The 17693-nt window shown below is 38.0% G+C and overlaps 1 protein-coding gene and 1 long non-coding RNA gene across 2 annotated transcripts; one reads left to right on the top strand and one right to left on the bottom strand.

Moving 5' to 3' along the window:
* Positions 1-476: 476 nt before the first annotated feature.
* On the bottom strand, positions 477-7975 carry LOC121393140 (60S ribosomal protein L35a). The gene is made up of 5 exons (XM_041564747.1): positions 7544-7975; positions 5433-5475; positions 4474-4626; positions 900-1044; positions 477-508 (listed from the first exon to the last, which is right to left on the bottom strand). Exons 2-5 carry the CDS (start codon positions 5441-5443, stop codon positions 485-487), a joined length of 333 nt encoding a protein of 110 aa, XP_041420681.1. The 5' UTR covers positions 5444-5475; positions 7544-7975; the 3' UTR covers positions 477-484.
* Positions 7976-11922: 3947 nt separating this feature from the next.
* On the top strand, positions 11923-16710 carry LOC108717440. The gene is made up of 3 exons (XR_005961598.1): positions 11923-12118; positions 12239-12352; positions 16373-16710. It is a non-coding gene; the product is annotated as an uncharacterized LOC108717440 (long non-coding RNA).
* The last annotated feature ends 983 nt before the right edge of the window (positions 16711-17693 follow it).

Here is a 17693-nt window from a genome sequence, read left to right as displayed (position 1 = left end):
GGTTCGGATTCACTTGGCCAGCCACATTGTAGAGATGAACTGAATCTCTAATTCATTACAGGATTTGTCTTGAATAAATCACAATGCCTTGAATGCTTGTTACTAGTCTAAAATAAGTCATTCACTTGCATGGCAATTGGAGGCTTGGCTACATAGTAGCAGACCAATACCAATATTTTCAATATCAACATTTAGAAAAATTCAAAGTTATCGTTATTTTAAAATTATGTTTGAAAATGGCTTAGGGTTACATTTTAATTCATATACAATCAGCTTAGGCTAAAGGGTAAGGAAATGTAAAGGGATATTTCCTTTGAGTGTCTTGCTTGCTATGCTATCCAGTTAGATGCTTTGTATGCAAGTCTCTATACACCCATTTTGTATACAGCATGTTGGCACCTTAGATATATTTCATAGAGAAGTCTAAAAAAAAACAACAAATAGAACAGATCCAGAATGTTTCTATTTATTTTTTCTTTTACATTTAGATCCTTGATGGGTAAAGCATCTGAAAAAAAAAAAAAAAAAAAAAAGAAAAGACTGGTTAGAAATTTCATTTAAAAAAAAAAGCATAGTAAAACTTAGTTTCAGCATGCATAAATATTACTTCATGGTAGCATGACAAAACTCAAAACTTGGCTTATGGGTGTTTTGAGATAAAAGGCCAATAACAAAGCACCATTGCATCATCTCTTTAGATTATGTTTTATTTTTTAAAAACAGGAAGTTTGTCTCTGGCAATTTGATTGCAGGCATGAATAAACACACAGCACTGAAAAATGTGCAAAATGTTTTCACTGTGGGGAGTAACATATTCATAAGCATTCATGTGCTTTTGAGAAATAAATTTAAGAAATAACTCTTCCTTTCATTTTCCACCAATAAAAGCAATCGCTTACCACACGGATTCTGTGCCCAATGGCTTTAGCTGGGAGGTTAGAGCGGAACTTAGCACGGACCATGCCACTGTTTCCATGAGCTCGGGTCACCTTTCCCCAGATCACACGAGTTCGGTTGGGCTTTCCACCAGGAGTCACTGTGTTACTAAAAAGAAAAAAAAAAGTAATTACACCCTAAAGCTCCAGCAGCAGAACAGTTAACAGATACACAGGTTTGCCTCATTTTAGGAAACATGCAAGAAGCAATGTTCAAAAAGAAAACAATTTTCGGCTTCAGTTTAATATTTTACAGCTATTTTTGTTGCTAAAATACAGATTTTGCACATACCCTTCATTGTGTCACATTAACGGAAGAATAGTGCAGTTAGTTTAGTTGCTCATAGTATATGTAAATAAGTAACATTTTGATTAGAGCCACTTTGCAAACCTTAGGGGGTAACAGTAAAGCTTCTGAACAGTACAATATCATAACAGGAGAGCAGAATACTTCAATGTCACTGTCATGCCATCAGGACCTTGCACTATATATAAAGCACAAGTCTGTATTAAATCCATTGAACTTAAGCTTTAACACTGACTTGCAGTGTTGTACGCCAGCTTCTTTTGAAATGTTCTTGCATTGTTGTACTGCCTAACTTAACATGTAGTGGATCAATTATTTCTGAAATTGAAATTAAAATCATCATGCCATACAGTGAAGTCTTATGGAGAATTTGAGCAGACTCTGGACCATAAAAATCCCTTGGAGGGCCACATCTAGCCTGACTCCAGTTTGACAGCCCTGATGTACATCACACGCCAATTAAAATGGTCACTTTCATGTATCAAGAAGTGCAGTAGCATTCTTCCAATGGGTCTCTATGCTCCCTGGCAGTAGTGGAAACTACAGTCACCCAAGACTGCAGTTTCACACTGCTGATGTTTTAAAGGAGCTATTCACTTTCCAAACACTTTTTTTCAGTTCACTTTTCAGACTGTTCACCAGAAATAAAGACAAGATGTGGGATCTTTTGATTAAAGGGATCCTGTCATCGGAAAACATGTTTTCTTCAAAATGAATCAGTTAATAGTGCTACTCCAGCAGAATTCTGCACTGAAATCCATTTCTCAAAAGAGCAAACAGATTTTTTTATATTCAATTTTGAAATCTGACATGGGGTTAGACATTTTGTAAATTTCCCAGCTGCCCCTGGTCATGTGACTTGTGCCTGCACTTTAGGAGAGAAATTCTTTCTGGCAGGCTGCTGTTTTTCCTTCTCAATGTAACTGAATGTGTCTCAGTGGGACATGGGTTTTTACTATTGAGTGTTGTTCTTAAGGTGGCCATAGACTCCAAGATCCGCTCGTTTGGCGACATCGCCAAACGAGCAGATCTTTCCCCGATATGCCACTAAACTGCATGGCTATATTGGGGGAAATTCGAACGTTCAGCCGTATGGTCGAACGATCGAATTACGATGCGCCAAGTGGCTCCGACGGGTTGGTCGGGTAAAAATCCAACCTTCCCGATCAATATCGTGGCCAGATATCGATCAGGAAGACCCGTCGGAAGTGCCCATACACGGGCAGATAAGCTGTCAAATCGGTCCAAACGACCAATATCGGCAGCTTTATCTGCCCGTGTATGGCCACCTTAAGATCTACCAGGCAGCTGTTATCTTGTGTTAGGGAGCTGTTATCTGGTTACCTTCCCATTGTTCTTTTGTTTGGCTACTGGGGGGGAAAAGGGAGGGGGGGTGAAATCACTCCAATTTTCAGTACAGCAGTAAAGTGTGATTGAAGTTTATCAAAGCACAAGTCACATGACTTGGGGCAGCTGGGAAATTAACAAAATGTCTAGCCCCATGTCAGATTTCAAAATTGAATATAAAAAAATCTGTTTGCTCTTTTGAGAAATGGATTTCAGTGCAGAATTCTGCTGGAGTAGCACTATTAACCGATTCATTTTGAAAAAAAAAATTTCCCCATGACAGTATCCCTTTAAAGTTGTGTTTCAGGCTCTGTTATTTCAGTCTGGCAGCTCAATGATCCAGGTGCAGATTCTGAACGGTTTCATTTTTGCTACATTTTTCAGCAGTATCTGTGGAATATTGTATCAATAACTACTGTATCAATTCTAACAGCTGCCTTTAAAGGGGAACTATAGCAAAAATGAAAATTTAATAAGCTTCATATTAAAATAAGAAAATTTCTAAACACAAATATTCTGCTTTGTTTCTGAAATAATAAGTTTATGTTCACTATCCCTTTCTCAGCATCAGTTTCTCCTCATTCTCTCTTCATGCAGCAGTTGGGTGTTAGATAATCATTGACAGTTAGATCCAATATATCTTATAGTGGGGCTACTTTCATAGTAGATGAAAGAGCTCAATCAAATAACTGATTTCAGTACAGACAAAATAACTGCCTTTTGCATAAATTCTGCTTGTAGAGAGACATTATGTCTGGTGATTTAAATAGAGTGAATGCCAATACATCTTCTAGGCAAAAGGAGCCCCCCTATAAGATATATTGGATCTAACTGTCAATTATTTTCTGACACCCAACTGCTGCAAGAAGACAGAATGAAGAGAAACAGGTGCTAAGAGAGGGATAGTGAAGATAAATTTGATTATTTCAGAAACAGTACAGAATATTTAATTGATTATATTTAGAAAACTTCTTATTTCAGTATGACTAAGCTTATATTAAATTTCCATGATAGTTCCCCTTTAATGAAACTCTGATTCTGCTCAGTAGGACCCAAAATACAAAAGTACCAACTAAATGTGTCAATTTAGAACAGTTACAGAGTCGGTGACCCCCCCAACTGGGCCCTGCAACCGGGTCAAGGTAAAAAATAAAATAAAAAAAATACTCTACACTTCAATTTTATAAAAACCGTCACAAAAAGAAAATAGCTGAAAAAAAGTCTATTTCTGGAGAACTGTCTGAAACCAATTGAGCTGGAAAAAAGGTGTTGGAAGGTGGACAACCCTTTGAAATTGTTTTAAATTGCTATTACCTTATGGGCTATTTGTTAGAGGCAAAAATACCATAAAATAAACACGCTTTCTATAAATGCTCAGTGAAAACAACAGTTTAGGTTCTCCTGCAAAATGTCTGCCAGCAACAAATTCTGATAAGAATTTATACACCACTTGTGCAGCAAAACAATCCATATACAAAAGTATATGGTCAAAATATATTCACCTTGTGAAAAGCTATTTTGCTTTAAAAGCCACTTTAAAAAGGTGGCCTATTTACTCAGTGAGCAAAAAACGACCATCCCTAAACTAACAATGGTAAGAATAAAGACCGACAAAACCAAAAAATACTGATAAAACCAGCCACATTTTTTAGATTTTCTATTCTTCTACAGACTTGTCAGTTCACCATAAAAAAAGTCAATCAATGCCACACTAAAATGAATTTGAAAGTTAACTGCCTCTGATGCTAAAACATCAGTGATCAAATACTTCAGTTAGAATCACAACCTCAAACAAAACAAACCACTGATGCTCTGTGTAAATGATCCCACTGAAGAATAGTAAATATTCCAAGTGCAGGATTCCCAAAAGTGTAAGAGACTCACTTTTTTGCTTTGTATACGTAGGCACATCTTTTTCCAAAATAGAATTCGGTTTCATCTCGAGCATAGACTCCTTCAATTTTAAGAAGAGCCGTGTGCTCCGTCTGATTTCGAAGGCCCCGCTTGTAGCCAGCAAAAGTGGCTTTGCACCATAATCTGAAATTGCACAAAATGTCAAAATGTTTTAAACAAAAGAAAGGTTAAACAGGGTTGACAAAATGAAAACTTTAAAACATTTCATATAAAGTGTGCCAATAAATGGTTTGATTGTAAGTGCTCTAAGTACATATGCAAACTTTAAATGCAATATATATTTTTTCACTTCATGTGGTTACTGGACCTTTTAAAGAGCAGTATACCATTTGTGTGTGCACTAAACAGGATAAAATCTGAACTTAACGTGTGCTTAACGGGCAGCAGAAACTGACAATATACTTAAAGGTATTTAGGTAACATTAAAAAAACCTTATGCTGGGTCTAACCAAGTGTTAGAAGCTGGAAGAAATGTACAGAAACTAAAAGTACAGGTATAGGATCCCTTATCCGGAAACCCGATATCCAGAAAGCTCCAAATTAGACTCCATTTTATCCAAATTTTTAAAAATTATTTCCTTTTTCTCTGTAATAATAAAACAGTAGCTTCTTGATCCCAACTAAGATAAAATTAATCCTTATTGGAAGCAGAACCAGCCTATTGGGTTTATTTAATGTTTACATGAATTTCTAGTATACTTAAGGCATGAAGAACCAAATTACAGAAAGATCCGTTATCCGGAAAACCCCAGGTCCCGAGCATTCTGGATAACAGGTCCCATACTTGTATAACCAAAGGTTGCTGCATTCTTCAGGACAGTGACAACTAAAATAAACTGCTTGGCAGAGGTACTGAAGGCTTAAGTGACAATGTAAAGGATTGCTTTACTTTAGTCATGTAGTGTAAGAGAATTCATTCTTATACATACCTTCCAGACATCTTGCTCTCCTAATGTCCAGATGCAGGCAGGACTGTAAAACAAGAGCATTAAGGTGTTGAAATTCCAATGCAAGACTGCAAAGCTCTTGTGCTTAAAGGAACAGTAAGACCAAATAATTAAGTGTTTTAAAGCAATAAAAATATAATGCAGTCTTGCCCTGCACTGATACAACTGGTATAACTTTACTTCAGAAACTACTATAGTTTAAATAAGCAAGCTGCTGTGTAGACATGGGGCAGCAATTCAAGCTGAAAAAAAAGAGAAAAGGCACAGACTACACAGCAAATAACAGATCTGTAGTATAAATGGGATTCTTCAGAACATATGTTATATACTGTTTATCCTGTGCTTGAATGGCTGCCCCCATGGCTACCACAGCAGCTAGTTTATATAAACTATAGTTGTGTTTCTGAAGCAATCAAAACATTACCAGTACAGGGCAACAGTATATTGGCATTCATTTAACACTTCAATCATTTTAGTGGTACTGTTCCTTTAAATAACATTTAGAGCTTGACCAATACTTTCCTTAAAAAATGTCACAGGAGGAAGACACTACCCCTGGTATCTGTAACCCACAAACACAGTACACTGCTGCAATTGACACCCAGTTTGCTTCAGTCTGCTAATGTTTAGACTTTTACTATCAGCAATAGGAAGTCATAAGTAGCAACTCCAGTCTTTTGCTGTGAAAGCCTGTATTTAACGTGAAACAGTGGGATCTTTTTATTAAACACCCAGACCACAACCCTTCCTGTATTTTCCTGGGATTCCTTGTACCTAGTTAGTTTTGCCGTTGCATAATATAGTCAACTATAACTGTGCTAAGCATATGCAAGGGATCCTGGGAAATACAGGTAAGACTGCCTGATGGGTTTAAGTGCTACACCACCATAATATTGCCTCTACCTGAGAATAATGTAAAGAATATTTAAATTGTTTAAAGGGGAACTCCGACATCCAGACCAAAATCTGATAGAGGCCCACATGAACACAGGAACCCCTAATATACTCATCACCGTTAACGGTTTCTTCAAAAAGTATGAATAAATGCCATTTTCTATGCTGAAATCCAGCTGTTTAACAGTTTTTCTTTATCATCAGAAATCCTGGGAGGGAAGGCAGGACTAAACAAATTTTATAACTTCTCCACAGCTTACAGACAGCATGCAGGAACTGCATAACGCATAATGCATTGCACTGTGATGTTCCATTCCTTATTGATATCACATGTGCAGGGTTCGGAGGATGAAGGCTGACAGATGGCTGCGGATACAAAGTAACAGTAGTCAGCCAGCTCAGGGAAAGTAGTCAAACAGATCAGCAGGAGAGCAGGGTGCTAGGCTTAGGGAACTGTTACAAACCACTAAAAATCATGACAAGTGCATATTTTTTAATTGATGTATATTGCAAAGTTGCTTAAGATTATGTTTACTTTTCAAAAAGCTTAAGTTAGGTTTGTATGGAGTTCCCCTTTAAAGAATAAAATCCAAGAATGGATCGGTATCAGGCTCATGACATGCTCTTAGCGGACTTCTCTCAATTCTAAAAGCATCCCCTTTCCAAACAGGGAATATGACCCAACACATTCTCCCTTTTATGCGGGAATTAGTCATAGCAGGACAGATGTGGTGCATATCAGCATCCGTACACCAGAGTGACAGCAGCATTGTCCCGTTCACGAAGCCACAACACGCGCACATCCGCCAGCACTTCGCTTCCTCAATCGGCTTCCCCGCAGCGGCCGACGTGCTATAAATGAACTATACGAATAAGTGGCGCAGAAAAGCAGCACACCTAAGCGACAAGTGGATTTGCCTGCACGTTTAGTTAGCCAATACTGACATAACATTAAGGCAAGTTTGCAGCAGTCGTTCAACTACAACTATAAGCCGTCAATGGGGAATTATGCTCTGATCCAATCCTGCTGTAATACAATCCTCTCCGTATCCCAACCATCCTGTCTCTCATAGACACAGCACCAGCCCCGCCAAATAGCGCTCAGTTCGTCTTCTCCGTTCATGTCGGTATTTCCCACATGCGGCAAGCGAAACTAAAGAATTTTAAAGCATTAATATTTGACTCTACTATAAGCTCACCCGCACTGGTATCCAAGATGGAGGAAAAGGAAGGGAAGGCGCTTTGCATGACGGGAAATTAAGGGCGTAGAATACGTAAGGTGACCGTTAAACTGCCTGTGTAAAAAGGTTAACACAAAACATATATGTAATAAAAACGCACTACAGGGCTGTGAACTTTAAATGGTAAGCGGGTGGATTTTAAGTTCAAAACGGTGAGATAAATATATTATATGATCAGTTTCAAAATGATTTATAAACGGCGGCAGGAAGACGAATCGGATTCAAAGACCCTCGGGCAGACCACTTTCCCCATGGCAACCGAATGTAAACATTGAGCGTTCTGAAAGAGACATATATGATAAATGAAAAAAAAAAACATAATTTTGTAGGCAATTATAAGTAGCATATGGTGTTGCTTTTACATGGTGCTAAAAATTAATAGTGTCTTTAAAAATAGCCTCTTTATTGGAGCTCCCTATAGATGTTCACTGGTCCCTGTCTATGTTTCAAATGAGGGGTTGGCGTCCTAACGGTCCCTGCCAGAAGCACAGTAGTTGGGGGACAGCCAATCACAGCCCTGCATTCAGACATACTTCAGTTCCCTATCAGGTCCTGTTAGCTGCTGATTGGTTCCTGTCCTACAATGCACTGAACGGAGAGCCACTGGCTCCCCTGCACAGCCTGGGAATTCAGGGAGCAGAAAATGGAAGAGAAGAGATGGATTATTAGGGTTTTTGCAGAAATATTCAATAAATCAGCCCGAAACACTACTTTTTTAAGCATAATTCTTCTATATCTAAATGAGTCAGGTAACTAAACTAGCAATGTTCTGAAAAGATGTATTGGTATTATGTAATTGTTTGATACATGAAATGTACGTGGTTGTGCATATAGCTACATAGTTGTGGTGAAAAGGATGTAGTGTCATACCTCCCAACATTTTGGATGTAAAAAGAGGGACGTAGCGCAGCAATTTTTTGGACCACACCCCTTTCTGTGGCCACACACCCTAATTACCATGTTTGTTTTACAAAATTTGGCAGGTTATGAAAGTTTGAAAATATTTCTCCTTATCTAAACTGTGTTTTTGTGTCTCAAAATTGTTACAAAGTATCTTATTTGCACCTGTTAGCTGTTCTGGGCTCTCTGCTAAAAGCCAATTAAGTGAGAAACTTTTTCTTTTTCTGGCTGTTCAGTGCAGAGAAAAGAGGGACTTTCCAGTACAATTGAGGGACTGCAGGTTGAGCTGTCAAAAGAGGGACTGTCCCTCTGAAAAAGGGACAGTTGGGAGGTATGTAGTGTGTATACGGTAGAGGTTAGCATAACTGAGAAGTACCATTCATACATAAATGTAAGGAGATACACTGACTAAGATACAGCCTCATTGTGCTGTTTATTTACTTGGCTACATATAGAACTTAACTTTAAATGCTGGATAAAAGTATATCTTTTTATCCTAATTGTATTATCTTCCAGTTGCATTATCAACACATTTGTATAAAGCTCCACCATTTCTTGTCCTGGTCCCGTGGTAACAGGCCTGTCCCCCCTCTCTCTCTATACAAATATCGCCACTCACCATACAAAAGGCATAAGCCGGGTGCTAACCAAGAAATCGATAAATACACAGTAGAAAGCACCCACAGCAAATATATAGAAGATTCCACCAGTGTTTATTACACACTTTTGTACCTTTAAGTACATCAGGACTGATCTGTCTAATATACTTTGTTGGATGTGTTCAGTTGGATGGTGCAATGAAACATTATACTTCTTCCTGGTCAGTTCTCCATCTGGAAATGCTATAGTTAGTTCTCTGTTTGGATTGTTGCACTCGGTTTAATGTTTTCTTGTTGGCTCATTTAACACAGAATTGTCATATTGTGTGTTACGTTTATACATCCTTTAGATCAGCTCATCAGGAGCGACTGATTTGGTAGCTAATATTGGTCCCTGAATGGCAAGATTAGTTCTTGTAATCATAAATGTATTTCTTAGCATGCTAGAGGTTAAAGGCATTGTTCGCCTTTAAATAAACCTTTTGTATGATGTAGAGAGTGATATTCTGAGACAATTTGCAATTGGTTTTCATTTTTTATTATTTGTGGTTTCTGAGTTATTTAGCTTTTTATTCAGCACTCTACAGTTTGCAATTTCATCTGGTTGCTAGGATCCAAATTACCCTAGAAACCATGCATTGATTTGAATAAGAGACTGGGATATGAATAGGAGAGGGCCTGAATAGAAAGATGAGTAATAAAAAGTCACAACAACAATACATTTGTAGCGTTCAAGAGCATTTGTTTTAAGATGGGGTCAGTGAAAGCTAGAAAGTCAGAAGGAGAAGACAAATAATTCAAAATGTATAAAAAAAAAAAAGAAAAAATGAAGGCCAATTGAAAAGTTGCTTAGGACTAGCCATTCTATAACATACTAAAAGTTAACTACCCCTTTAACAAGGCTTGTGCTGCAAGTAAGCTTACAGTTTTGTGGTATTCCACAGTAGGATGGCAGGCAATATGCAGAAGTACAAATATTCCATTTAACTCCGTCTTTCTAAATGGGATGTTTTTAAGGCCAAAACTGAGTTTATAAGAATCTTTCCTTATTTTTTTTAAATTGACTTGGGACCTTTACTCCATCTATATACATTAAGAAATAAAAACCATTTGTACTTCAAAAATCACACTTTGTCAAATACCCTAAAGCACCTGATAGAGGACTGTGCACATAGTCCTACCAGCCTCTAAAAAAGTGTTCTATTAATGAGCCTGGCCAAAGCAGGCTGGGGAGAGCACTCTATTTTATCATATTTTATCATATTTAAAATTGAACATGCAAATGAGGAACCCATAGTCACTATCAATTAAAAGTGTTCGGTCTAATTTGCTGCAAACTGAAGGCTTTGAATTCTGACACCTCCAAACCATACAGGTCCTGTAAAAATCCTTGAGAGATGGCATTGTCTATGCTGGATGTGCTTCGGGTGTGCACCGTACTGGAGGATAGCCTAGATCAGATCTCCATTCCGGGATACATAATGCCTGTCTCTTACCATGGCAGCAGTGATGTTAGTGACCATAAACAGGTCATTGGGTGTTTTGTGGTTTTACTGTTGATGTTGAATTTCCTAAAAAGTATTGCAAACATAAACTTGGTATTTGTATTTGGCTATAGTGCAATATATCATGTTCTGTAAACAAATATTCTCTGAGCATTTATATTAAAGCAGGGCTGTCCATCTGGTGGCCCATGGGTCAAGCCCTCCAAAGCATTTTTATGACCCCCAAAGTTCCAAATATCCCTGTAGACATGTATGACATCATTTTTATAATAATCTGACCCCCAAACATGTAAATCATGGTCAGCACTTTTGTTAGGGTGGTGGCACACGCTAAGATTTCAAGGACATTAGTCGCCCAGCAACAAATCTCCTTTTCTTCAGGTCTAATCTCCCCAAAATGCCTTCCTGCCGGCAAGAGTGTGAATGGCCGGCGGGGTGGCACTCGGATCGCTTCAATTTTCCGAAGTTTCCTCGTGAGGCAACTTTGGAAAACTAAGCGATCCAAGTGCCATCCTGCTGGCAATTCACCTTCTTTCGGGGAGATTAGTCGCCCGAAGAAGAGGAGATTTGTCACTGGGCGACTAATCTCCCCAGAATCTTAGCATGTGCCACCATCCTTAAAGTAAATCAGTCTGGGATATTTGTAGTTTTGTCCTCAAATGGATGACTATGTTTGCCCCTTTTTTTAAGAAAAGTCTCTATCAGTTTTCTTAATGTGGGGGGATTATATCTTTAATAATGTCTTGTAATAATAATAATGCATTTTAGTTGAAAATGAAATTGGAAAGATTCTAAAAATACAAAGGCAGTTGGAAGGGCAATTTGAAGACCTCATGGGGAAACGAGTAGAAGTTCAAACAACCTCTGCCCCCCTGTCCAGTAAGTTGGTGAATCTGATAAAGCAGGTGGAAGAAACCAATGTGAATCTAAAACTGAGCAATGAGTAGTTCACTCGGGCAATGAGACAGAGTCCTTTAACTGCAGATATTCTGAAGAAGGTCCAGACTGACAGATGAGGCAGATACTTGTATATTGTATATAATTGGAATACTGACTATTCACTTTTATTACCATACAGATGTGCTGTTTGCTCAGCATTCAGGCTCTGCTTTGTTCAGGCTAAGTTTTAAGTTGCTTCAATATAGAGGAAACTGAACACACTGACCATACAGCATGAATTCATGTACCGTCGTCAGATGCAAGAAAAATATGCATCTATCTATTTATCACTACAAAATATTTGTAGCGAATCTCCCTGTTCTCAGTTATCATTTAGTAAAATTTAGGTTGTAATTTTAGTTAATCACATGATCGTTTTGGGGAGTGGGATGTCAGTAATGTTCCCAGAATTATTACAAATAGATTTCATTGCACCCTTTTTCTTTTCTCTGTTTGAATAGGCAGTTTGCAGCAGATGTCATTGCACAGATGTTACTTGAGTTAGAATTGTCAGAATCATTTCACAGTCTCCAGCAAGCTGTTGCCAATGAAAAGGAAAGAAAGGCCAACTTATATAATGTTATAACCAGGTAAAAAGCTATAAAAGTTATAGAGATATTGAATGACCTTGCTGTAACAGGCAGCAGAAATTCTGTGTAGATTGTGACATTTATAGACTGAAAGGACACAATTCATTTCTTCCATTGCAGGCAGCAAGCATGGGGAATTTTGTCTTTACGAGATAAGGATGGACCTGGGCAGACAAGATGTGGACTCTTTTAACATTAAATATAGAAACACTGGCAAATGCTTAATATTTGAAGGTAAATAAGGTCATAATGTACTAACAATAACCAATCAAACATATGCTTTCATCATTCTAGCTACACAGCCAAACTTACCAGGTGATACAGTATAACATGCAATACGAGCCACTGTGTGACAATCTCACACATGCAAAGTCTAAACTCACAGGGATGACTTTTTATGTTATATTGTTTTAATAGATTGACCATTTTGCAATTAGCACGCACTGCAGTTATATTCCAGTGTCTCTATTTCCCAGTAATATCATATGACTTCATTTCAATGTCCATGAACCCAAAAACACTCAAGAGGTCAAGAATGATATACTTGCATGTATTCTGACCACCCCTTCATATGCCTCTTCTAATTCTATTCACTACTCTATTCTCTACTCCTCTCTTTTGTATCTTCCACTTGAGCTTTATCATTCTTTCACATAAAATTTCTTCTCATTGCCCCAGTATTTTTCTGTCTGTTACCATTATGTCTGTTATCCTTCCCAAAATGTATTCTTTTGTACCATTATGTATTTCTTTCTTCCGTGTAGCTACTGTTCAAATTACCTTGTGCTCTCTAAATCCAAAAATATAGTTTGCCACCCCTCCCTTGGCTGACTTCCAATGTCCAGTCCCTCAGCCTTATGTTTCCCCCATGACTTACACTCCTTGCCTTCTACTTTACCTTTCATATGTATGCTGGGACTAGGTGTGCTCCTGTAGTTAATTCATAAATGTATTGCAGCCATGTACCCTGTCACCAAGTTCGGGGAGATTGTCGCCCGAAGAAGAGGAGATTTGTTGCTGGGGCAGCTAATCTCCCCGAATCTGCTCGTGTGGCCAGACCCTTTAAGTAATTTCTATTTTTTAAATTATTTTAATTTAATTTGAATACAATTCACTTCAATGCTAGCAGCAGTGAACCACAACCCTACTGGACACTCAACAGATGGTTTAAAGCTGCGCTGCCTCTCCCCTTTAAAGTTGACTCTTACTGGCATTGAAGAGCATGGTACTGGAAATGAGGCATGTACAACTGGGATGGATGGGCCTGTTTAATGCAATGGGACAGGTTGTGAGGCATAAAATAAGGGCAGCGATATACAGTAATAGCAGTGTGTTAAAAAAAGTGAATAAAGCTCAACATCCTTATAATAGCTTTTATTTCCATACCCACAAATGCATAGGGAACACTGCACATTCTATTCCAAATCAAAACTTCAAGAAAAATTATCAATTTTGTGTTAATCCTTTACAGAAAGTGAAGAAAAGGGAATATTAGGCTGTTCCAAAAATAGCAGTGTCTGCATTCTTCTATGCAATGCATCTAATACAGCAATGCAATTAAAAGTGAATGGTGTTTTTACATCCCTTTGTCATTCCATACTGGTAGAATAGTAATAATAATGAATATATTCACTTTAAAAGGCTTTATATGTATTAACACAATTTGAGATTAAAGGGCAGATTTATCAACATAGGAGAATAGAACGCCCTACAGAAAAACTCACTCACTTTCTATTCATTCTATGGGATTTTCAGAATCACATTTATTGATGCAGTTCACCATTTGATAAATATGCTTTTAAAAATCCCATAGGAATAAATAGAAATTGAGTTTTTTCTGTGGGGAGTTTTATTCTGACATTTTGATAAATCTGCCCCTAAGGGTCTCCCCAAAACTTCAGCAAGATTAAATTCTGTATCCATTATGATCAGTGTGTGAGCAGTGTATGCCAAGAATGAATTCCCACCTCCCAATTGCCGCTAGTTTCTACATTCAATTGAAATGTTGTCAAAAGAGCCTGTTTAAAGAACCAATGACACGTCAGCACAGTTAAGTTACCCTGCTCTAACTTCCTTCCTATCGCAAAGAGTCAGCGAAAAAATGAATGAGGAGATAAGTGATAGAGATTTATTATGCTTTATTTATATAAGGCATATATATTCTCCAGCACTTTACAGAGATTATTTAGTGCCCCAGTCCTACCCCAGTAAGGGTGTGGCCACAGGGGCAGATTCGGGGAGGTTAGTCACCAGGCAACATTATTATGTTTTTAAAACCTGGAAATTCAGCTGTTAAAGGAGAATTTATCAGTTTTTAAAGAAAAAACCCTATCCCCCACCTCACGTAGAGCCCCCTCCGTCCCAGCATAGCTTCCCCCAGGGAAATGCCCCAAACTTTATACTTACACCTCGGCGCAGATTTAGGCATCAGAGTTCCATGCAGCCATCTTCTGGGTCTTCGGCAAGCTGAGTGGGAGACCGGCAAAGCGGCGCATGCGCAGTTGGATCGATTTGCCGGTGTGCAACAACTGCACATGCAGAAGCAAAAATTGCAGAATCGCCGGAAGACACGAAGATGGCTGCGTGGAACTACGATGCCTGAATCTGCACCGAGGGATAATTAAAAAGTTAGGGGCATTTCCCGGGGGGGGGGCAGTTAGGCTGAGGCGAGGTCTACGTGGGGTGGGGGGTGTAGGGTTTTTTTTTTTTGTTTTGAAAATGGTTGAATTCTCTTTTAAAAGTTACAAGAGGTGTTTTTTTGCCTCCCCTTGTAACTGTCCGCTCTCTGCTGCCTGAGGCAAGGTTCTCAACTTCACCCTGATCCCGTGTAAGCTTTCCTTGCAACCTGTGGCAATTCATTTTCCTCATAGCCTCTCTTTTCGGGTATTGGCACACAGGGAAATTTGTCACCGATTAACTATCTGAACTTTCATGGGCAACAGATCTCCCCAAAATGCTTTACCACTGGCAATAAAGTAAACCACCGATGGGAGAACATATGCGTGGTTCGTTTTCTGAAGTTACCTTGTGAGGACTACTCAAGTGACTATAAAAAAAGAAGCACCGCTTAATCTTCTTATCAGTTGCTTCCCTGTGTCTACTTTGATGTTATCCTACATACCCTCATAACCTGGCCCTTTGGGATAGTCTTAATAATCGTTGCACTGTGGAATCTTTTAGCATTCAACAGGTTATTTCTATCTGTTGTAAATAAAAAAATATTCCAAATCCTATTTCATCATTAGTCAAGCAAAATACTAACTATATACATTATTTGAATCTTGTTTCCATCAGTCTGGGAATTCATAATTACAGCAAGCAGGAGCCATTTTTTGGAAACCGTTATTAAGGCGAGCCTTGCATCATCTCAGAATCTGGTTTGTGCACCAGAATGGGGGACCCGATGTCCATCCCTATGCACTGGCTACACAAATTAATGGTTATAAGAACTGGGGGAATATGGGGAGAGCAGTGACTTTTATTATACAGATTTTTATGTCTGGGTGACGGGTCCACTTTAAAGGAAAACTATACCCCCAAAATGAACACTTATGCGGCCCTTATTTTTTAAAATGGCAATTTTCTATTTATGATTACCCTATGGCACATACTACTAGAAAAGTATATTATTATGAAAATGGTTTATTTACATGAAGCAGGATTTTACATATGAGCTGTTTTATGCAATATCTTTTTATAGAGACCTACATTGTTTGGGGGTATAGTTTAACTTTAAGTAACAAATCAATTCTACCCTGCACTAATACTCTCTCTATCCTGCACAATGTTTATTATTGTAAATGCTTTATTAAAAATATCTTGCTAAAACTCTGCTTCCAGTCTACTCACTGTGCAGGATCCAACACAAGGCACTTAACTTCTCCTCCTAGGCCGAGCAAGTAGTAAAAAATCAACGTTTTTCTCTCTGTAAGAGCTGTGAGCAGTAAAGGCAGCACGCAGGTCAGCTATAAATGTAAGGACTACAGAAGCCCCATAAAGTCAGCGCACACTTCACTGCTCTCGGCTCCTACACAGCCCCAACAGTTGAATTCCAGTTATCTCTACTTGCTCGGGCTAGGAGGAGAAGTTGATGCCGCATGTTAAATCCTGCGCAGTGAAAGTCCCCCTTTTGCCTTGCTTCAGATTTGTAGAGGCAGCTCAGATATAGAAAGGCATGAAAAGTAAATAAATATATATAAAGTTCCATTAGTAAACACCATAAAGATCAAAACACTTTCTCTTTTCTCTCTTTAGCTCCAAGCGTGGTGGAGAGCTATGATAGTGTGGAAAGGGCGAGGAAGCTACAAGAAAACGAAAAAAAAATCCGGCAAGGAAAAAGGCAAAGCCAAAAAATGGTGGCAAAAATAAATGATCTCCTCCTCGATTCTTCCCTTCTGTCAAGAAGCGGACAAGGGTTTGCAAATTTTCAGCTTACAAGCTTCTAGTCAAGAACAAATGAGATGTATAATAAAAAGGTGCTATGAACAAAAATGCGCCTATGATTTAGTTACACAAGCTGTCGTTGGATAATTATGCGCACATCAGCAAAAACGACAACTTCATATTTTTAAAACTGCAGCTTTTAATTCAAATTATCACAGATATTGTAGAATATGTCAATGAACATAGGACAATTTGAATAGAAACTACTAGATATAGTAACATTTATATATATATATATATATTTTTTAACATTCTTAAAATACGGAATGTATTTACAGTAACAAACAAGTTGCAGGGTGCCTTATAGATGGCTTTAAGCTGTACATTTACAAGATTTCAGTTCAAATCAAACTCTGCAGACTTCTTATCTGTACACTTCATATTTTAATATTCCATTTTGTTCCGTTATTCAGTGTGTTATTCACAATGTGGGCAAATTGTATTGTTGTAGCATCTCCAATTCAAAATACAAGCAGTTCTACAACACAAATGTACATACAAAATAAACTGCTATACAAGAAAGTGGTTTATGAACATTGGGGATATGAATAAAAATGTCATATGCACAAATTTGAGGATAGTGATGCAATACGTCTTTCTGCGCTATATAATATACAGGTAACAATGAACTCTAAACTTGCGGATCTTGTATTGTCCTATGTAGAGGAAGAGGTGACTATTGCCCCTTTTACAAATATTCCCGTATTTGCAGAACCACAACACAATATTTGAAACCATCTCTTTGCTTTTCAAAGTAAAAAGTTTTATTACATACACTGCACACAAATTATACAATTCGCAATCTCCATGCTACTTTCCTGTAAAGGGCAAAGTGTTCACAAAGGCAAACACTGGAGAATTTGTGAACATTTATTCTCATAGCAAATGAATTGTGAAAGATTTTTGTGTTAGCGACCAATATTACATTCAAAAAGGTTGGATGAAAGACACAATGTGGTAAAGCAGTAAGAATGATGCTCGTGTTGCATCCGAAATGCACCTATTTATTGTAAATATTGTATTGTAGTCCTCTTTTTAAAAAAACAAAAAAAACAACCACTTCCCCCTACAAAGATAAGAAAAAAATTGCTTCTATACGAGATTCAGAATATGAATTTATCTGGGATTAGAT

The sequence above is a fragment of the Xenopus laevis genome, chromosome 5S, assembly GCF_017654675.1.
Source record: "Xenopus laevis strain J_2021 chromosome 5S, Xenopus_laevis_v10.1, whole genome shotgun sequence".
Lineage (NCBI taxonomy): Eukaryota > Metazoa > Chordata > Amphibia > Anura > Pipidae > Xenopus > Xenopus laevis.
This window is presented reverse-complemented; position numbering and strand designations above follow the sequence as displayed.